Source organism: Thamnophis sirtalis, unplaced genomic scaffold (genome assembly GCF_051295495.1).
Source record: "Thamnophis sirtalis isolate CommonGarterSnake01/CBP01778 unplaced genomic scaffold, rThaSir2_p1.2 scaffold_2, whole genome shotgun sequence".
In the NCBI taxonomy this organism is placed as follows: domain Eukaryota; kingdom Metazoa; phylum Chordata; class Lepidosauria; order Squamata; family Natricidae; genus Thamnophis; species Thamnophis sirtalis.
The window spans coordinates 165,075,338-165,099,350 of NW_028261382.1; the positions used below are offsets into that span (position 1 = coordinate 165,075,338).

A 24,013-nucleotide genomic window follows, 5' to 3' on the forward strand; every position below is an offset into this window, starting at 1 on the left:
TGGCGCAGTGGTTAAATGCAGCACTGCAGGCTACTTCAGTTGACTGCAGTTCTGCAGTTCAGCGGTTCAAATCTCACCGGCTCAGGGTTGACTCAGCCTTCCATCCTTCCGAGGGGGGTAAAATGAGGACCCAGATTGTTGTTGGGGGCGATATGCTGACTCTGTAAACCGCTTAGAGAGGGCTGAAAGCCCTATCAAGCGGTATATAAGTCTAATTGCTATTGCTATTGCTATTTAGATCAAGCCAAATCCAAAAATGCGATGGAGTTCCTGAAAGCTTGTCATTCTGACAAATGAGCCATCAACAGACACATAGTGATAACCGCAATCTGCAAGTCATTTAGCCAAAAGTCAAGGAAGGAAACGGCTCAGAGTACATCCTTTCTAAGCAACCAGCACTCCACTAAGAAGGAAACAGCGCCAGCTAAATCATTAGGCAAAACAATATCTGAATCAAAAATCATCAAGGAAAAAAACCATGTACCAACAAGGTCTGGCAGGGCAAATTGTCTCATATAAACAAACTCCACTCTCCTATGCACTGATGATATTACCTACCTTAGAATTGAAAACAAACAAACTCAGAGACCACCAGAGACCACTCAAAACATACCTCTTCAACGCTTTTTCTTCTATTCAACTAGAATCTACCTTTCATATTATTCCATATTCTGAACAATAGAAATACATCTTGATCTTTTGTCCTGAGGTAATGTCTAATTCTAACAGATCGTAGAAAAGCAGAGGAGGAAACAGGATCGTCACAAAAAATATACCTCAGGCAATTAACAACTTTAAATTGTTTTCCACAGGCAAATGACAACCAATGCAAATGATATTAACTTGTATGGGTTAGCTGCTTGATGATATTTTGCCTCAATTACAATTTCTCCAAATTTGTAATGTGCATATAATGAGCGCTGAAGTAGTTAAGACAAATTCTAATCAAAGAGTGCTAACAATCAGTTACGTCTGACCAGAGGATGTATTTAGCCTGTGGCAGGGTGAAATGCTTGGCTGGAGGAAAATGGTTGGATCCATGCCAACCATAAATTGAAATGAATTCAATTTTTATGGAAGGCTAATGACCTATCATAAGACCAAGAGGCAAAAAAACAAAAAAAAAACCTCAGTAAATTCTCAAATGCATGCATATACCGTATTTTTCAGAGTATAAGACGCTCTGAAGTATAAGACACACCTAGCTTATGGGGAGGATAACAATGGGAAAAAAATTAGCTTCTGCCTCTCAGCAGTGCCTCCTTGAAACAAACAGCAAATAGTATAGACCAGTGGTCCCCAACCTTTTTATTGCCGCGGACCAGTCAGCCTTTGATAATTTTACCGTGGCCCGCTGAGCGCGCGCAGGGGTACACAGGGCTCTCTTCCCTGGAGCCTTTGCGCACGGCCCAGGAGCTTTTGCGCATGGCCCAGGAGCCTTTGCGCTGCAGCCTGGTCCTTCGCCTCCCCCCCCCATTTAATTTCAACTTCACCCAGTTCTTCTCCATTAGCCATAAGCTTTGCTTTCCAGAGGTTCATTGAAGTTGCACAACTTTCTTCTTAAGATATATGATGTTCCTAGTGGCGCAGTTTTCTGCAGTTCCACTGGTGTTATTGCAGTAAGCTTCAGTTTATTGATGTGTTTTGTAAAACATGGTACCAAGTGCCCCATTGGCAATGGGTATCACTATTATAAATTTCTTCCATAACCGTGTAGTTTCAATGGCCAGGTTGCGATATTTGGTGATTTTTTCCAGTTCTTATTCTCCTGGCACACCAATATCAATAAATAATTCCTCCTCTTCCTCTTCCTCCTCCTCCTCCTCCTCTCCTTCTCCTTGGTTGCATGGTCACCCTGATATTTAGACTGGTATTGGAATTTTTGTTCTTGCATTGAGTCTTTCGGTGCGGGCTGGAAGCCAGGCGGGAAGTTCCCGTTCTCTTACCTGGGCTGTGACAACTATTGGGGAAGTGTGCAGCGCCTCAGAAGTAAAGCTGCCGCCGCTGACGCCATTCCTTGGAAGCGACGGAGCGGCTGAGGCAGGAAGGCGCGCGGAGGTGGCAGCTGTTCAGCCAGCCGCCTCGCAGGAGAAGAGCCGCTCTTGGGTTTCGCAGGGGGCGGTGGTGGCGGCGGTACCAGCAGCGCCCGGGGATTCCACCAGCGCGCGGGCGGACCTTTGGGCAGCTGTTCATGTCCCCCGGCCGCTGCGCGGCCCGGTGCCAGGTACTCCACGGCCCGGCACCGGTCCGCGGACCGGGGGTTGGGGACCACTAGTATAGACAATATACACTGTTTGTGGTATATTTCTGTGCATGTGTGCCTGACCCATAGAAATAGCAAAGAATTGGAGAAATGTACATTACAGCAGTAGATTAATGAAAGAAAGTTTTCTTAAATGTAGTCACATTAACTCCTCCCAATTATTTAAATAGATCTACTCCAAAAATGACTAAGTCAGGGTCTAATTAGACAGCAGGACACTGTTACATTTCAGATGTAACAGGGGGGTCACGCACGGGTGTGCCACACCCATAATGCGATGTGTGACCTCAGCACGCATGACCAGCGCTTCCCCCATTTTTGCATGCTTTTTTCGCCCTCCCCAGGCTGCAGAGGCTTTATAGGAGCAAGGGGAGAGTAAAAACAGCCTCCCCGCCCGCCTTGGAGTTCCTCCAGAGGCTTCAGGTGCTTCCTTGAAGCCTCCAGAGCGCAAAAAACCAGCCCTATGGGCAAACCAGAAGTTCAGGAATGGACTTCTGGTTTGCTTGTAGGGCCGGTTTGATCTCTCCGATGCCTTCAGGGGCCTTCTGGAGGCTTCCCTGAAGGCTCTGGAGGACGAAAAACAGCCCTATGAGCAAACCGGAAGTCCGTTCCCAAACTTCCAGTTTGCCCATAGGGCCATTTTTTTGCGCTGCTGAGGCTTCCGGGAAGCTCCTGAAGCCTCCAGAGGGCCTCTGGGGGGCATGGTGGAGGCTGTTTTCACCCTCCCCAGGCTTCTATAAAGCCTCTGGAGCCTGGGGGGGCAAAAAATGGCCTCAAAAAAGGGGTGTAGACAGCTGGCCAGCGCATGCATGGGTGCTGGCCAGCTGACAGGGCAATTCCTCACGTGCCCCGACAAATGGCTCTGCGTGCCAACTGTGGCACGCATGCCATAGGTTTGCCATCCCGGCCATAGCCTATTGCCGCTTTCGTAAGCCCCATTTTCCCTGTTTGCTGCAAGGAGGTAAATTGCTGAGAGGCAGAGGCCAAAGGGTGGGGGCCAGCGGGTGGGTGGGGCTACATTCAGTGGATAAGATGCACCCAAATTTTCATTCTCTTTTAGGGGGGAAATGTGTGTCTTATACTCTGAAAAATATGGTACCTCAGATATAAAAACTATATAAGAACTATATTTCTGATCCTGCAGAATATGCTGCTGGAGATGATATCACTTGACTGGGACCAGAAGGAAGACCAGGAAGAAAAGCCCCCAAACTGTGAACTAGCTTTTTCTGGGGAGTATAATTGTCAGTCTTTCTACCTACAGCAAGGGTCTCCAAACTTGGCAAATCTAAGACTTGTGGACTTCAACTCCCAGAATCCCTCAGGCAGTGACTGGTTCTATTTTTTGACAGTTCTATTTTTTTGTCCAGATATACTTTCAGCTTCTTCTCCATTAATCAATTAATCAATTAAGGTACAGATTCTCCCCCCCCCCCTTAGAATTATTTGGTGAAGAGAAGTAGAAGACTACTCAACTATAAGGTTATTTACAGAGTCATTGTAAAGCTCCAAATTACCTTCCATAGCAATTTCATATAAATGTTGAACAGCACAGGAGAAAGTCAGAATCCTATGGGATAAATTGGTCAATGACCTAAATATCAAACCCAAATTCCCCATTAGAAACCTTCAGGAACTTCAAACTAATGTAATCTTTCATTCTGATATTAAAATTATTGACTGAGGTTCTCTGTTCTGAACAAACTTCAGGGGAAAAAAACAAGGAAGTGGTTGGCAGAATCTGCTCAATGAAATGATTCTATGGCTTGCAGGAAATGCCACTCATTTCATTAATCATTAATAGACACAATGCAAACTAGTTCCTTATCCTTTTGTTTTTCCAATTTAATCAATAATTAACAGACATTTTAACTAACTTATAGCCAGTTGTCTTCCAACGTTGACAGCTTCAACAAAGAATCCTAAAAAGTTTGATATTAGCAAGTATCACTGGGTAGAAATGTAGACTGTGTTATATTACGGTAGTAAATCAGTATGATAAACTGAAATAATATGCTGATTGTGTCACACTTAATTCGATTGATGATAATACAATATAAACAAAAGCTTGGTTTTTTTTTGTCAGATATTCAGTTCAATAAGGACAAATGCTGAGATGGAAACAGATAAGGGTAGACAAGTGACATTTACATGTAAAAATGGGGTTCTAATTCAATCTAGGAATTACTTTGGGGAAAAATAATGATGATCTTTTTAAAAACAACTATTCATAGATTTGGAATATATAATAGCAGATTTTCAAGATGAAGAAATCTGAAATTGTGTCAGAAGAACTGCAGTTATTAAAAACAATAGTCTACCAAGATTTAGCAAGATGAATTTCCAGCTCCAAATTTTAAATGTATTACTAAGCTAATTTCCCAACTTGGATTACACACACTTATTGCTCAGCCACCTCTATGGAGGGATAAGGACTTCCAGATGGAAGTCATAAATTACTGCTTGGTTTCATACAAATAAAACCAAACAGTTTATAAGAGATTATGCAATATTAAATAGTATGCTGAAAGTTTGGGATATAAACAGGAAAACAACCAGATTTGGTTAACCCCTCTTGCTTTGTTCTTAAATGTTTATTTTTATAAAAAGGAAAACACAAAGAATTTTGCTTAGTGGAGAGAAAATTGTACAAATTACAAAATTTGACAATTAATAAGACAAAGGTCTCTTTGAACTATCACTGCATATACTGATTTCTATAGGGATACCATAGCTTCTAATTGGAAAGAACATTTAGTCCCTTTTGTGGGGAGAAGGACTAAGTTGCCTCAATGCAGACTAAAATAACATGGCATCTTAAAAGTAAAATTGACAAAGAATTAATTCATTGTGGAAAACATTTCTAGACCAATTTCGTTGTACTTTAAGTACAATGACAATTATACTAAGACAACATATGTATATACCAGTAGCTTTATATTTGTGTTTCTGTTTACATCAAGTCTCAATATTTCATTAAGATTTTATACAATTTCCTCTACTTTTCATGACTCATACTGACTATAGTTTCTAGTATTTATATTTCTGAGGTTAATATTCAAAGCTTAATACTAATTATATATATTGTATTTTTGGGAGTATAAGACGCACCTTTTTTCTCAAAAAAGATGCTGAAAATCTGGGTGCGTCTTATACATCGAATACAGCATTTTTTGCCTCCCAAAGTCCTGCCCTCTTCACCAAAATAGCAGTGCATACCCTTATGGAGGCTTTCAGAGAGCTTCTGAGGGCTGAGGAGGGCAGAAATGAGCAAAAAACAGGCCCCCACCCCAGCACCACTCTATAAGCCTCCATAAGGCAATTTTTAAAATAAAAAACAGGCCCGTTTTCACAAAAATGGGCTGTTTTTTGCTTGTTTTTGCCCCCCGCCACCCAAGAGCACTCTGCAAGCCCCTCCAAGGCTATTCATGCCTTTAAAAAAAACAGGCCATTTTTGGGAGGTTTGCAGAGTGCAAAAACTCCCCCCCCCTTTGGAAAGCTCTTTAACTGATTGATGAGAATTACATTGATCAACTGCTGTGCCAGCAGAAACAAAGTCTTAGGTGCTGCAGGTTGTCAGCGATTTCCTTCTCCAGAACATGGATAAATACACCTGGAAATATCTACCTACCTACCTACACACACTCTCTCTCCCTATCTACCTACTGTATTTCTCTCTCTCTCCCCCTCTATCTACCTACCTACATACTCTCTGCCCTCCTATCTACTGTATTTCTCTCTCTCTCCCCCCTCTATCTACCTACTTACCTACATACCTACATACCTACATACTCTCTCTCCCCCCCTACCTATCTACTTTATTTCTCTCTCTTTCTCTCCCTCTCTATCCCTCTATCTACCTACCTACTTTTTAAATATTTGCCTCTTCAAAACCTTGGTGCGTCTTATACTCCAGTGCGTCTTATACTCTGAAAAATATGGTATACTGATTTAAATACCAATGTACTCCCGGCCCAACACACAAATCTGATTAATTGTAGTTGGATATCAGAATTCTGATGCCAAACAATTTTGGATGGAGAGTTCCGGCTTGATAGCTTTTTAGAAGATTAAGCTTTTCATTGTTTTTCTCCCAATTTTCCTTCCATTACCATTCTGGAACTGACTCAAAAATTAACTATCTATATTTTAAAAAAACCCATTAAACTAAACCAGCCTAAATGTACAGAGAAAAAGAAAATGGAATCACAAGAAGTACAGTATCAGGAATCCAATTTCTTGGAAGAGTTTGAGTCTGTAGTTTTTGAGTGACATTTTTCTCATAGACTGTTAGATAAGGATAAGAGGGCTGTTGGAAAATAAGAAGGGGATGATTAATCCGCCTGGATAATTTATGAGAATCAAGAAGCACATTGAGAAATACGCATTTCAGAGTTCCAGTTGATCTTTTTGTGAAGGTAAGGAAGGAAGAAAAATAGAAAAGGAAACAAAATGAAACTAAAGTATAAAATTATTGCACATAGAAACAAATACATGCCAGTATTTTAAGGATATATCTTATACACAAATAATGGTCAGTACATTGTTGGACACCCTTGTGGTTTAAAAAGAAACACTTTTTAAAATCCTTCCTTCTGCTGTTTTATTTCCCCTCCAGAATCATAGTCAGGACTGACAGTTTGAATTAGAAATGTACAAAAAGGGATGTGATATCACTATCAGATATCTAATAGTGCTTTCAGGCCCGGGGCGAGCATGGTAACTATAGCAACTACAAAAATTGGCGATGGAGAGAAAGAATACCTTGAGTTCCTCAAATCCTGCCCTGGCCTGTAACAGTCTATACAGCTATTGGCGATTGCTTTTCTCATCTAGTGGTGGAAAAGGAAAGGAATCTGCCACTCCCTGCTCTGAGACTGTCCCACATTAAAAATGGTAAGGCCTACCTGGCCTCATGACTGAGGCTCCATAAAGCTCATCTGTATTGGCAGCACAATTTATGTCAATGTACTTTTCCACCAACTCAGTGATAGGAGGAAACCACATTAAGCAGTTATCCTGAATTTTTCATTAGCCTCACTTTATATTTTAGAAACCCAGCTAATTTGAAAACATATTTCATAATGTATGCAAACACGGGTACCCATGGGGCAGCAAGGGTACTGTATGATATCATGTGTGTAGCTCTGTATGTCATCATAAATGATGCAACTTAAGGTACTTACACAAGGTGTTGGGACATAAATACATGAAGGTAAACCTTCATATAAGTTTGGCATCATTGTGGTTTCATGCTGTCATGTATGTGTGTACATGTGTATAGAACATTGTTTATACATTCTAAAAACTATGGTTTATTTTGATACTAGTTTACTGAACAAGCCAGTGAAACCAAACATTCATGACCTTTTTTTTACAAAATTTTAGTTTGTTTTCTCCTTTCAAAAGTTGCTTTAATTCACAATCTGCAAACTATAATAGCAATAGCAGTTAGACTTATAGGGCTTTCAGCTCTCTCTAAGCCGTTTACAGAGTCAGCATATCGCCCCCACAGTCTGGGTCCTCATTTCACCGACCTCGGAAGGATGGAAGGCTGAGTCAACCTTGAGCCGGTGAGATTAGAACCGCTGAACTGCAGATAACAGTCCTGCAACAGTCCTGCAGTACTGCACCCTAACCACTGTGCAACAACATACCTTAATTTCAAGTATGATTTATTGTCCTCAAGCAGATTATGGTGTGTGTTTTTAAACATTGTCATCCCACAACTCTCATTTACACCCCCAGGAACGAATAAAACATGTTATGGCTTAGTGCAAAGTACAAATCCATTTAGAGTAAGTAAAACACAGAATTTTCTTTTGGACTAGTTACAAGTCCATAATTACCCAAACTTTATGATCTTATAATATATATCTGATTGGGTGACAGATTACTTTGAGAATGTCTGGAATGTTAAGTAAAGCATAATTCTGTTTAATTTCAAATCCAGAACAAAAATGTAAATTATTTTATTGCATCTACCTGACTGGCTACCACATTGATTATCAGTCTGAAAGCCAGTGAAGCAGTTGTGAAACAGGAGAACTTAGAAAAGTGACAAAAGGATAGTCTTACTCTTCTTCAAAGTAACAAAGAAGCCACAATGACAAGCAATCCCATTAGGGCAGTAAATGTAATACCTTCATCACCACCAATCTCCATGTTAATTTAGCTAAAGTATCTCTTTACTCAGTTTCCAAAGATTTCAATTACAGTCAAAAGGAAACATGTTTGGTCACCGGACATCTAATGCCTCATCACTAAATTACCTTGCTGTTCAGTTTCTTTATTGAGTTTTATTGAGCATTGCACCTAATAAAAAGTATGTATTATAGAAACTACAAAGCACGCTTATTAATGAATCGTATCAATATCATTGGAAAGTTATGATGCAGACATTTCTAGTATTTCTTTTGATTAACCATCGTCTCAAATAAATCCTGTTTACAGAATTTAGATATACAGGTAGTCATCAATTTACAAGCATTCGTTGTAAGTGAAAAACTGAAAAAATCAACATGAATATTTTTCACACTTATCATTGTTGAAGCATCCCCACAATAGTATGATCAAAATTCAGATGCTTGGCAACTGGTTTGTAACGGTTGAAAGTGTCTCAGGGTCATATGATCACCTTTTGTGACCTTCTGATAAGCAAAGTCAATGGGGAAGTCAAATTCACTTAATAACCATGTTACTAACTTAACAGCTGCAGTGATTCACTTAACATCGGTGGCAAGAAAGGTTGTAAAATGGGCAAAACTCACTTAACAAATGTCTCACTTAGCAATATAAGTGACTCCCAGATTATGTTATTTTGACTTAAGAGAATTATTGGTTATCTTGTAAGAATTCCATTTCCTGTTATGAAGATAAATTATAAGAGGCTACTTTATGCTTAGTGTTAGCTTTAAAGTTATATAAAATTAAATTTAATATCCAAGTTGGGTACTATATAAATTATTCTAGAAATAACTTCCTATTTAGGACATCTTAGAGAAAAGTTTTTTTCACGAACATTATATGGACAACCATTTCCCAAGTATTCTGCCACCAAAAAAACCCATATAGTTATGAAAACCTGCTTATGCAACCTGGTGTATCAGTAGTCATTGGGAAGAGCCAGTTTAATTGCTTGATCATAAGTATATAACATTATAACAACTTTAACTTGAAAATATTATACTTATGGCAAGTTTCACTTAAAGATAGTGCTGAAAAGTATGAGCAAGTGAAAAGAATTTTCCAATTCCATGGGATTTTTCAATTGGAAAATTCTCTTCCATTCTTAGCTAGCTTGATAGCAGCCTATCTTTCTGTTATTTTCGTATTTGCATTTTTAAAACTATGGATGAAAAGTACCAGCACATTATTTAGACTTTCTAAAGCAGTCTGAAGTGAAAATGCTTATCTTAATACTAGGTTTATCAGAATGTTAGTCTTTCTATGGTATGCAGACTTGTTTTATTATACACGAAGAACACTCAGCAGTCTAATCCTTTATCAGTCTGTCTCTAATCTTTACCTTGGCTCTTCTTGAATCAACATGCCAACTAGTATTCTGTAGGCTGGATTTTTATACTTACAAATTACTGACTGTGCCACATAACAGCATTAAAAAAAAAAAGGAGCCTGCAACATATTTGATACATTTTTAGGCTTTCAGAAGGCCAGAAAGACCCGGTTTTTTAAATCATGTGCTGGGTTAAAATGAAAATGTCTGGAGTCCCAAAATGACTAAGGTGCCAGGCTTTGTTCTGATTTTGCTTTATGATTTTTATAGTTCTGAGTTTTATTATTGTGTTCTTAAATAGGCAGGCATGCAAATCTTTTAAATGAATAGATTTCATGTGCAGTAAAATCACTACTTGCAACATCGTTTCCCAGTTTATAATCCTTCTGCATAAATGCGTATGAATTCTGCCCTTATTTCTCACTATAATCTTGTTGTGCCTTCACAATCCCCTGAGCAGGCTGCCTTTCTGTTTCTGGTGTCTTCCTCTGAGCTTTCATAGTTTTGTAACTCTAGAATCAATTCCCTCCTTCCCTTTATCTTAGTGAAAGTCTGATGGCCTTTAAAAGAGGTTAAAAATCTGTTTATATGATGAATGAATTAATGTAGAGCATGGTTATTCCACTCTTCTCTCAATATTATTGCGAATTCCCAGGATTATAGTTTTAATTATGGATGATATATGCTTGATCATATCACAGGGTGTTTAAAATATGTATGTTCGATTTGACTTAAAATTAGTCTACCCGTTTGGCTGTTAAATTATGAATTTTTACTGGGTGAAATTCTGTAAATGATTTATTACAGTGGTTGATTTGTATATCTTGATAAACGCGCATAACAAATAAATAAATAAGGTTTTGTGCTTGAAGAGAAATAAGTGAAGAAAGACCGCTATGAACTGGGGAATCCATCAGGGCAGAAGCAGTAGAACACTATCCTAAAGCTAATTCTGGAAGAATTAAGAGGGCAATAGCATGTGTAGCCCTTTAGTTGCAGCTGGGAAAGCCAGCCTTGGTATGTATTTTTGAGTCCTCAATAAGGGAAATCCTCTGCACTTCTAATGGAGCAGCAGAGACTTAGAAGTCTTCTGCAGGCGATGGAGGATTCAATCAATCTCTCGAATAGAGGTAGGCCAAGTAATTTTTGAGAAACGGTAGGAGGCTTGAAAGCAGAAAGCAGCTAAATATTTAGTGACTGGAACTGCCTAAACATTAAACATTTTGATAGTATTTCCACCACTGAGTTTGAACTTTAAGATCTTCACTCTTCTGATTTATTCACTACTAATCTTCTTTATTTCAGTGTCCTTAATGTTGTCAGTCTGAAAGATGCTCAGGTCTTTATAGTGATCTTTATTTAGACATCAGATGTTATTTCCACAGTTTGATTTTTTTTCCAGTTTTCAATATTTTTCCCTGTAGATGATATGGGTAGAACATTTGCAGTATCTTGGCTGTATATTTTGACAGTGTAAGCAGCAAATCCATTTCAGATTATGCTCCCTCCCCCCATAGTTTCCATATAAAGCAGGTGGGACTAGCCTGGCAGATGTTTTTGATGTTCGATAGACATGGCCTGATTTGTTCAGTATTGTTGGCAGAGGAATCAATGCAATAACAAACTGTAATGGTGATAATGAGTCTCCTTGTAAAATGTTACCTCTCCCCGTCTATCACCTCTGATCAACAACTATGCTTTCCATTTTTGCCATTGATTTTTGCACAAAGCTTATGACATTTCCAGAAACTTGTGTCACATGGCAAGGAGTCAAATGCCTTCTTGTAATCAATTATTATGGTTGGTTGCACAGTCAGCCAGACGTTTGGCATTTTTATCCACCAAAGGACCTGGCACAGACAGATGTTGTCTGATGGTGTCAAAGATATTGTTGCGGATGTAAGCTGTTCCAAGCAAAGCTGTATTATTATGGTTGGTCACACAGTCAGACAGTTGTTTAGATTAGTTTTGCCATTTTTGTCCACCTATCAAGTTTGGTATTACACACAATAATGTGAAGGAGTCACAACTGTCAGTTCTTTAACTGGTATTGCCCTTCATACCCATCAAGCTCTTCCCAGGAAACTAGGATGCCATGGTGTATAGGCATAGCATATGTGCTGATCCAAGCAGGGTGGCTTTTTGTAATCGACTGATGAAAAATTTGTCAATATGCAAAAAAATTAGATTTTCTAAATGCCATCCAAGATTTTGGGGATAATATTACTGTTTCAAATTCAAGACCACAATAGAAGTATAATAAATTTGCAATTTTAAGTAGTATACTTTCAAGAAACTGAATTTACTCCTATATACTGATTGTGCTGAATACAATCACACACTATTAATATTAAAATATTTATTTTAATGCATGTTGTTTAAATGTTTTTCTGTTATTATTGGGCATTTAGCCTCATAAAATACCTTTTAAAAAAACCTGTATAGAGCAATATCTATATTGCTGAAGCTATTGTTCATTTCTGTCAGACATGTGGCAAAGTCTAAATCACTTTTTCCTTTTAATTCTCTTTTTTAAAAATCCCAAGAGAGTAACCCTTCAAAAATGTAAGAAAGTACTTTTCTTTCTCTATTAAATAAGCACATTCTAAAACAAAGCAAAGAATATCAGAACTTGTTATTCAGGAATGACATTAATTTTCTTTCACCTGCCGTACTATTTTAGCTGAGGCTTTTTTTAACTAATATTTGATCCTTCTAAATAAAACTAATGAAAATATAAATACAGAATACTTTAAACAATGCTAGCAGAAAGGTAGACAGATTCTTATTAATAAGTGCATTAGAAAATAAAAATGCCCTAAGCAAATTAATACAGCATATATCATGACCATGGTTGTGCTTCAGTGAGATGAGCAGTGAATAAATTTAATAAATAAATAAATATTTGCCTGGGAAATCATTGTTCAGCATCATTTTGGAAAAAGAGTTAGTGGAAAGACACACTATTGTCTAGCTATATCATGCTTTATCATGCTAATTTAAAGTTAAGAGAGAATATTTTAAAATGCTTATCAATGAAGCTTCTCAACAAATGCAGAATTATATTATCAACAATTATAAAGATCACATTGGTGAGGCTTTATAAAGCCATCTGGTTTGATATGTAAAGAAAAGTCCAGAACCTTTGAAAAAAAATATTCATAGAGTTTTCTCACTATTATTAACAGACAAACATTTCCTATCATCTTTCCCTTTCTCACATTAGCAGCTACTTAGGTATCTTAGAAGGAAATTAATGTAAAAATAAACATTTCTAAAAGCCATAAGTATTTGAAGAAGCCTCCTGTAGTGCCACCGTCTGTGTACGCTATGTAGGGGATTTGGGCAGCTGCCACTATCACCATCTTTTCCAAAAATAGGAAAGAAAATGGTGATAATTGCTCTTTTTTTTAAATCTAGGGGGCAGCAGAAACTTTAATGGGCAATCACAGGCCTCTGCTTCAGGCTTCATAATGCAGTATATACAAGGTGCTAGTCGTAACTTATAAAGCCCTTCATGGTATTGGATCTGGGTACTTGAGAGACCGCCTGCTGCCAATTACCTCCCACAGACCCATTAGATCTCACAGGGTTGGCCTCCTCCGGGTGCCATCTACCAGCCAATGCCACCTGGCTATTACCTGGGGGAGGGCCTTCTCTGTGGCAGCTCCAGCCCTCTGGAATGAACTCCCCGTAGGGATTCAGACCCTCACCTCTCTCCAGGCCTTCCGAAAAGCCGTCAAAACCTGGCTGTGCCAGCAGGCCTGGGGCTGATGAGTTCCCTCCCCTCTCGACATGTATGGTTGTGCGATTGTTGCTGACTTTTATTATTTGTATTTTGTCTTTTATGTTCCCCCTTATCCCCTTTGAATTGTTCGCTGCCCTGAGTCCTGCCGGAGAAGGGCGGCATACAAATAATAAAATACAAATACAAATACAAATAAAAAGTGAAAAAGTTAAGTATAGGTAGACTTTGACTTATAACAATTCATTTAGTGACAGTTCAAAGTTACAACGGCACTGAAAAAAGGGATTCATGACCGTTTTTCACACGACCATTGCAGCATCCATGTGATCACGGGATCAAAATTCAGACCTTTGACAACTGATTCATATTTAGGATGTTTGCAGTGTCTTGGAGTCGTGTGATAATCATCTTTTGTGATCTTCTGATGAGCAAAGTCAATGGGGAAACCAGATTCACTTAACAGCCATCTTACTCATTTAACAACTGCAGTGATTCACTTAACAACTATGACAAGAAAGGTCGTAAAATGTGTCAAAATTACTTAAAAACCGACTCACTTAGCAACAGAAAGATTGGGCTCAATTGTAGTCGTAAGTCGAAAACAACCTGTATAAATAGCTGTCCCTGTGTTGAATAATTTCCCTAGCACTAACTTGCAAGCTCAATCTTGAACTGAAATGCAACAGAAATATATATTATATAAAGCTCAGCAAAGTCTTTATAGCTTAAATTGTGCAGTTTTAAGTACTTACATTCCAATTTGTTGGCTTTTTGATGCATGAGTGGAAAGGGAATGAGCTTAAATTGTAAGCTAAAAATATATGGCTTAAAAAAAAAAAAGAATTTATGGAACCAGATCCCAGCTGCAATGAGCTTAAGTTTTCAAGATTTTTGAAGCCTAACCTGGATGTTAGTGTAGTACATAAAGCACTACTAGTGACGTGCAGTCAGGGGAGACAGGGCCTCACCAGTGTCATCATGAAAAGAAAAGAAAAATTAAAAGGAAAAAGGCTGAGCTAGTTGCTGCCAGTCACAGTGAGTCTCTGAAGGCTGCTCTATATTGGCCATGGTCACTACTCTGGGGATAAGGCCTCTGGCAGGAGGGGTCTGCACCCAAGGAGTCAGTCCCACGAAAGGACTGCTTCCGAAAAAAATTGTTATTTTTCCTGTCTGGTTTCCCAGTAGTAGACAGAAGGACCTTCCGTTTATCCTTGGTTTCAATCAAGACTTTGTCTAAGGTCTCCCCAAACAGCTGTTCCCTTTTGAAGGGGGCGGAAACCAACCTCCATTTTGACTTCATGTCCGCCTGCCAATGGCAGAGCCACAGGAGACAGCGTGAAGTCACGTTGGAGGCTAGAGCCCAGGAGCCAAATTTGGCAGTGCTGAGGGATGCATCAGCTGAATATTCAAAGGCTGCAATGATCTTGTTAAGATCACGCTTCCATCTGGAACCCTCCACTGAGGGATTTGATTTCAACTGGCTCAGCCAAAGGAGCGATACCCTAGTAAAAAAAGATGCCGGGGTGGAAGCTCTAATGGACCAGGCGGCCGCCTGGTGGGTTTTGTGGCAGGCCTTCTCTGCCTTTTTGTCCATCCTTTTCTCCTTCTAAAACTACTTATTAAATCCTAAGCTCACCTTCAAACAAACCTAATATTGCCTCAAATTATAGGATAACACAGATTCTCCTATCTATTGTGAGATTATAACAAAATAATTTTCTACTGAACAAAACAGGTTTCACAGGCATGTAATGCATAAGGCCAGGACAAAATATAAATGGTACCATCCATTTTCTCTCTGACATCCCATCCCCTCCTTTCATTTGCCAGCCAAAAGCTGCTCTTACTAAGGCTTTACTAATCTTTTGCAGTGAATGTGAAATTCAGCTGAGTTGTACAGTTCTACCTTTCTTGAAGCTTTAAATAACCTGAGGCCTTTCTCTTATAATCCTTCTCTTTGAATCCTTTAAATATTGGGCTTTACAACAGACTGATCTCCCTGTTAGCAATTGGAGGAATGCCTAATAGAACCAAAGTAGTTATCAGTAGTTGTGCCAAGTTTATATAGTTGCCAGTCTTATGGTAGCAGACCATTTATATTTACTACGAGTAGAAAATAGCAATGAAAAATATATTGAGTCTAAGTATCAGAATAGACTGAAAATCTAACAAACAGCCGATGCATAGAGACTCAATAAAACAAGATTTAAAGTTTGAGGACATTTACACTGGCCTTCTACTAGTTACTAACACTTTGATACTACAAAGTTGGGAAGGAGGCAGTATAGGATAAAGATAAGTAAAATTAATAATAATGATAACGAAAAACCTCAAGAGTGTCCAAGCAAAGCATAGCAATTATACAACTAGGTCATGAAACCTCCCAGTTTGGGGTGGTTTCCCCCCCCCCCCCATTCTTGGTTGACATATAACAAAGCTAGAAATTTTTGGTATCAAGTATGTGTTTTGCTATAGCAGATTTTAAAAATGAACGTACAATTGAAACCAGCAGCTTTCTTTTGAGCTTAATGGATAAACAAATGGAGACATTGTATGGAACTTTGTTTTATGTATAACAGCAGACTTTATATGCTCAAATATAGGAAGGACTTATAAATACATACAATAGAAGATTGAATGGTGAAGGTAGTGTAATTGAGGGAGATGGTGAAACCAAAAGCCTTGGTGAAAGAATTTTTTTATTTCTACTTAGAAAACATTTTTGGACTTTTTGCAAGAAAGCGAAAGAAATGGAAAAAAAATTGATGATAGAATTATATTGGATTTTGGAAATAATGTAGGCTAATGAGTAAGGTTTGATGCAATTTTATTTTTAAATTATAATTTTTTATTTATATATGTACCAAAAAAGTCAGATCTCTCTTTCTTTCTCTCTCTCTCCCCCTCCCTCTCTCTCATCTCATTCCTTATTTTTATTTTTTATTTCTTTCTGGAGCTTTTGGTTTTTTTCAACTATTTTTTATTTTAACTTTCTAATTTTTTAAAAAATCCATATAAAACATACACTCGTGCACTCAAAATGTATGTGAATGGGACATTTTATGCTTGATCATCCCTTCTCTTCCTTTCATCTCTCAGGGATTGAGGTCCTTAGCTTCTATCATTATGATTACACTTCTATCCAGAACAACCCATTTTATTCCATGCATGGACCCAAAGATCCAAAACAGGCACAGATCACCCGAAAGAAGCAATTCTATGTACAGTTCATCCACATGACATTTTGCATATCTCTACAAAGCATTTTCTGAAACATAGGAAAATATTTAAACAGGACTCTAAAAGTTAGAGATAATATTATTTTGTTGTGCAACTTTGGTTTTAATATGCCTTAATTTTAGCACATTAATATTTTTATTTGAATTTATGAATCAGAGTAACAAGTTTTATGGCAACATATATGCTTCAGCTGAATTTTATGTAACTCTCAACTTAATTTAAGAAAATCAATTGCAAGAGATCCTTTGAGAAGAGCACTTTATCCCTTTATTGGAAATTGCTATAAGACAGACAGAGGGAGGAAGGAAAAAGCAAAGCAATGGATATTAATCCTAAGAAAATGTGGCCTTTTACAGAAAAAAAAATAAGCAGAGGTCCCAGGATTTCATAGTACATGTTCTATACAATCAATTTTATATTAATCAAGTCTCTTAATAGGGACATGTTGATGTGATATCCTGACAGACACAAAAGCATACTTGTCATATCTTGATAGTTTCATGTTGCACAGAAATCCCCTATCTTTCTGTTTCTATCTTGTCACAGGACATTGTGAGAGCTTTCAAGGGAGGATAGCAATGTACATTCAAAGATTCTGTGACCTAGTTCGATATTTTTCTTTATTTGCAACAGGGTAAGATAGAAAAGCATTGATTTCTCTAAGAATCAGAATCCTTCAACTAGATAGCATCAGCTCTATTTTAACTGATAGAAAGCACTATCAGCTAAAGCAAATAAATCCATTCTTTTTCATACTTTTCATTTTAGAAGACAGTAAAACACAGCAAACAGACTTCTGATCTATGTAAATGTGTATGTGAGGTGCTGTTTATGGGGAAATTAATTAAGAGCTTTAATTAAACTTAGCGGGCTACCACTCTCAGCTACCATAATGTTGATTGTCAAATCTTCTCCTTATCTGGAATCAGCATCAAACAGCCATCATCCAATGCCATACCATCTTCATCTCCACTCAGTTATCTCTATGCTGTCTCCTCTGGTGATCTTGAATCCTCCCTGAATCCAGATCTATTCTGTAGCCTGAATTTGCTTAATGCCATGTTTCCTTACTAACCATTTTCTCCCCTCCTCCTTCTCTGATTCCAACAATAACTCTCTCTGTTCTTGCAAGCTCCTTAACAAGACACTCTATGCATGCATAAAAAAAAAAAAATTCTCCCAGCTCTTTCCCAGCATCAGATTATCAACTGAAGGTACAGTTTCTATGCCTGGAAGACCAAATTTCAGCATGTTAAACAGTATTTATCTACTCCATTCTTTCACTCTTACATTTGACCTCTTGATTTGCAGAGCAAAAAGCATATCTTTGAATATTACCAATAAACACAAGACTTTACTTTTAAAAAAAGACTTTGTAAGGGTCAGAGCTTAAATTAAAGATAAAACATCTCTGGATTTCATATGTATTTTGAACTGTATTTTGTAAATGAAAAGAAAAAGAAAAAATATTATTGTTTTGCCACTGAATTTCAGCAGTGTAATCCTGATTCTCTGAATGCTATAAAAATAAGACTGTAACTCCCTCCTACATGAATAATCAAAAACTAGTGTATGGAAAAGCCAAACCTTTTTTTAACAATGTCTAAGTGCATTTCAAACTTAAATCAGACATAAACCTCTCTGTTATTCAAAACTAATGCTAGGATGTAATCTATGAAAAATATAGTAGCACAATTTTTCAGCTACTCCTGGGAAGGTAACATAAAAGCAAGACACTCTAAAAGTAATATATATATATATATATATATATATATATATATATATATATATATATATATATATATATATATATATATATAATTTAAAGCTATAACTTCATACTCCTTAATTTCTAAGTCCCAAAATATCAAGGTATACAAGAGGGATAAAAATTGATACAATATGTTACTATTCATTAACCGCAAAATGACAACCATCAAAATATTATGGGAAATTAGGTTGCATTAAATAGGTAGGTTAACATGAATAAAGGTAAAGGTTCCCCTTGCACATATGTGCTAGTTGTTCCTGACTCTAGGTGACGGTGCTCATCTCCGTTTCAAAGTTGTGATGAAGCTGTTTGGCCTGCACCATTAATATTACAATTCAAATGTACTTAGCGTCTGAAATAATGAGGAGACCTGTGTTGATGCAACAGGTTTATTCTGAACGTCAACCATAACAAGAACAAGAACTTGCGCTCTGACAGCTCTTTTATACTCCCAGCTGTGAAAGCGTTAACCAATAAGAACGTTCCAATTCTCCCGCCTAGTGCAACCGTAAATAGTCCAATCAGCTAACGCCAAGCCTGATTGACGGAAAGGGGGCGGGGCACATCAGGATGTAACAACAATCTCAAGTCAAGTTTAACTGTTACAATTTTGGTGCTTCTATTATGGATCAGTTTAACTATATCAAATTAATAGCATTGCAATAGCCAACTCCCTATGACTAGTTTGTTCAGTAGTAATAATGGTCTTAATTATATGGATTATTATTTTAAAATAAATTATATATTAGGAGAACCATCTTCTAGATTTGTATTTTAAACAGAACATTTCATAGTTATCTCCATCTCGCATTAACGTCTATAAAAATTATACTCATTTGTATCAAGCCATAAGAAAGCTAACACTTCTAAGTATGTCAGTAATCTAAAATAATTGGATTGTACTAGATTACGCTGTTAAGTGATTATACTTTGTGGTAGTTAAGTATTTGGAGATTTGAGAATCAGTTGAGTTGAGCAGCCATAGAAATAGAATAAACAAACAAATATCAGCGACAGAGAAAGTTGAACTGTAGTCCAAACAAATAATTCATAGATCCTTAAGAAAAGTAATAATTGATAACTTAAAGAAGCAAGATGTTTGTAGTTACTATTGCTACTTGACAATTACCTTAAATGTCAAAAACCAAAATCAAAGAGTTACAGCTTTGCAGATGAGGTAACTATTTGATTTTTCTCAAGCAAATATCTCCAGATGGATTCATTTCTCATGTTGTCATGCTTCCTTTCAATCATGATTTGTTGATTAACCCACAACTGTTAGCCACAGTAAAATAAGGCGTGATTTGCAAACCATCTTTTATGGCTTTGTTTCTATAAATATAGCAACAATGATAAATTCAGTCACCTATGATTACTCAAAAAAGAACAATTAATCAGAAAACTCTTGTACTACAGGTAGTCCTTGACATATAACCACAATTGGGACCAGAATTTCTGTTGTTAAACATGGTGTTTGTTAAGTGAGTCATGCAACCATCCTTTGCTGTGGTTGTTAAAAGAATCACCGTGATGAGTTTTGCGGTCGTTTAGTTAATCTGGCTTCTCCCATTGACTTGGCTTGTCAGAAGCTGGTTTGGAAGGTCACAAATGGTCATTACATAATTGCAAGATGCTGCAACCATCATAAATACACGCCAGTTGCCAAGTGCCCAAATTTTGATCCTGTGACCAAGGTCATGCTGTGATGGTTGTAAGAGTGAGAACCAGTTGTAAGTCATTATTTTTACTGTCATTGCAACTCTGAGCTGTTGCTAAACAAATGTTTGTAAGTCAAGGACTACAAGTATAATATCTGCTTTGCTGTCTCACCCCCTCACCCCCTCCCCTCTTCCAAAGTAGAATACAAGAAAGGCTTTTCAAAATTACAGTGCAGAGTTCTGGAACAGGTATTATTAAGGCCAGAGACTGATAGTTTCTGTCTGCTCTGAATTCCAGCACTGTTTTAGATCTTATCTTCCTTTCTTCCCCCCACATTCACAGACACATATAGAACAACAAATTATGGCTCACTCAAAATGTCTTATTCTAAAAAAATTATGAATATAAAATGCAAAACAACCACTCTCATATTTTATAATAATAGCATCTCGAAAACACTATGATAATATTGTTGATGTCTACAAGTACTGTAATTATATTTTTACCCTAAGAAGCCTACAACAACTGTCTCCTTTGGATAATCTTTGTATGAAAATGTTTCTTCACTTGACTGGACAAATCAGGTTTCTCACTTAGATACATTCTATTTTCAATTTTTCACCCAATCACATTAATAATGTGTCCAGAAATGCTTATGCAAATTTTATTGTATAAAAGAAACAAGATTTAGAAGAGAACAAGTATTTAAATTAAAGTATTTTCATTTATTGGGGGGGGGGGCGAAATCAAGAAAAAATTGTTTGAAGAAAAAAATGGAATGTACTTACCAATATTTTATTATCTACTTTGTCGCTCTTAACTTCAAGCTTAACTTTCTTTTTCACAGAAATCTTTATCTTCCTTCCAATCACATCCTTGACGCTTTCTGAAATAGTAGAGTAGATAAAATACTTTCAGTGTTCAAGATCTGAAATAATCTATATATTTATATTATTATTTTATCCCCAAATAAAAATTCTTCAACATAAATAAATAAATGACATTCTTCCTCTCTTATTAACAGCTCCAAAGTAAAATATTACATGAACTCTATTTTAAAAAGTAAATCAAGCTCCCCTGTGTTTATGGGTTGATTATAAAGACTAAGAAAGAGTAAACGGAGAGGCGGGTTCCTAAGCCCAGGAGGGAGGGAGGGAGGGAGGGAGGGAGGGAGGGAGGGAGGGAGAGAGGGAGAGAGAGAGAGAGAGAGAGAGAGAGAAGGGTCCTGGAGGGCTGCTGAGTCTCTTTGCAAGAGGAGGCAGAGGACAGGCTGTCTCTCTTTCTCTGCTGGTCTGCGCTGGAGCAGCAGCCCTTGCCACCTGGCAGCGCGGAAGGAGGGCACTGCCCATCCCGACGTTAGAGCCTCTATTTCTCTCCCACCCACCGCATGTCAAGCCTGCAGCGCCCCCCGGCTGCTTCGGCCCAGGCCCCGCCAGTTTCATTAAGCACGGAGCAGGCCAAAGGTGAGGCGGAGCAGGTTTTGAGGGAAGGCGAGCATGCAAAGGGGGCTGCAGGGAGACCTAGTGATGCAACGGCAGAGGCCTTCCTGCATGGCGACAGAGCTTTATTCTCCTCCAAAACCACGTCTTCCGTCTCTCTGCCTCGCCTCCCCCAAAACCTCTGGCCCAGATTTTTCTGCCGCTGGTGCTCGGGCTGCTCCCTGGCCCGAGCGAAGAACGCCCTGCCAATCATAAATACAGCAGGGAAGCTGAGGAGGCGGGTGGGAAATACATGGGGGGGGGAAGGAATCCGTTGTACCCGCAAGGGAGATTTGTGTGACAGTAAATGGAATGGTTTCATTGGAAGTCGGGAGGAAATGGGCCATTTCAATATTTAAGGTTTAAATCTATAAATTAGGGGTTCTAGTTTTGGGTACCACAAGTTCCCCCTGTGGCTTGTGCAGACAAAGAGAGGATCAGAGTCTTGAGCTCTTCCTCTGCCTGCAACCAGGTTTTTAAAAACGGGGATCCTCCGGGTCCCACATCCTGGAGTTCTGCCTACAGTTTGGGAAATAGCTGATTGCCATTTTCTTTGAAAAGACAATTTTCTGGTATCACTTCATCAAGCCCATCCATCACATTAAGAATTTACTGAACAGTGAAGTAGTTACTAAATTTTACTAAGTTTACTAAGTTACTAGTTACTAAGGTTCTTGATAAATGACTATCAGACTTTGAAAACCTGGTATCGCTGGATCATGTTCAACAATTTTGTTGAATTAACATTAACTAAAAAGGTTTTTAAATTGGATTTTGAATAAGTGTGCAATTAATTGTTACAGTTTTGAATTTTACTGTTACTATCTTCCTTCAAACCGCCCAGTCACATGACCCCCCAGCCACACCCACAAAGCCACGCCCACAGAACCAGTAGTAAAAAAAATTGAATTCCACCACTGGGTGGGGGGCACTGAGGATCAGTTTGTAGCACCAAGGGGGCAGTGGACTGAAAAAGTTTGGGAACCACTGGTCTAGTGGTTAAAGCACTAGGCTAGAAAGCAGGAGACCAAGTCCTATCTTATCCATGAAAACCAGCTGGGTGACTTTGAACCAGTCATCCTCTCTCACAGGTTGTCGTTTTGAGGAGAATAGGAGGAGGAAGATGTGTTTGTAAAAATAATAAAGAATTATTATTATTATTATTATTATTATTATTATTAATAATAATAATAATAATAATAATAATAATAATAATGGAATACAAATAAACAAACAAACAAGTCGGTTTGTATACGGGATTTCCGTATACAAACCGACAAAATACTGGCGCATAATACACCAGACATCACACTGGTTGAGAAAAATAAGGTCACAATCATAGACATTGCAATACCAGGTGATAGCAGGGTCGCCGAGAAGGAACATGAAAAAATTGCAAGATATCAGGACTTAAAAATCGAAATTCAACGACTATGGTACAAACCAGCAGTGATAATTCCAGTGGTAATTGGCACACTGGGTGCTATTCCAAAAGCACTGGAATTACATTTAAAACAGTTAAAAATTGACAAAATCACCATCAGTCAAATGCAAAAAGCCGCACTGCTTGGATCTGCACGCATATTACGAAAATACGTTACGACGTCCTAGGCCCCTGGGTGGGGCCCGACTAGTAACCAAGGCCAAATCCAGCGAAACAACTGGCCGCTGTGATACAATTGTATAATAATAATAATGGAATACAAATAAACAAACAAACAAGTCTCTAAGAACCCCAGAATTTCATCACATAAATCTACTTTGTGGATTTTTTTGTAATCTGCTGCACTCATGAACTTTGACATCCTCATGGGGAGAGCTCTCTGAGATAGCTATCTGGGAGAGATGTGCCAGGAAGAAACCTTTGTTCTCCAGAAAGAACATCAGGGCAAAATTAAATTTTGCTCCCTGTCACCAAGGCAAAAAAATCAGGACTTCTGGATCAAAATGTTTTGCACAAGTGAGGCAACGATAAGAGTTATTTGGCCACAGTGACAGAAGACATTTAGTGAAAATTAAAGAAAGCATTTCACTAGAAGAACTTGATACCAAACCTGATACAGGTAGTCCTCAACTTACAACAGTTTGTTTAGTGAACCACGTAGTCAAAATTCAGACACTTAGCAACTGACTCAAATTTATGATGTCTGCAGTGTCCCAGGGTCACATGATCACATTTTGTGACCTTTTGACGAACAAAGTCAATGGTGAAGCCAGATTCACTTAGCTTAACCACTGAAGTGATTCACTTAACTGTGGCAAGATGGGCAAAACTTAAAATGGGCAAAACTCACTTAGCAATAGAAATGTTGGGCTCAGTTGTGGTTGTAAGTCAAGA

General features: G+C 38.1%; 1 protein-coding gene across 1 annotated transcript in view; it reads right to left on the reverse strand.

Annotated features, from left to right (window-relative positions):
* Positions 1-24,013, reverse strand: part of CARMIL1 (capping protein regulator and myosin 1 linker 1) — a 130,332-nt gene that overhangs the window by 98,230 nt on the left and 8,089 nt on the right. Inside the window, exon 2 of the mRNA XM_087707362.1 lies at positions 20,986-21,083. Within this exon, the coding sequence (XP_087563488.1) occupies positions 20,986-21,083 (98 nt within the window). The remainder of the gene's footprint in view (positions 1-20,985; positions 21,084-24,013) is intronic.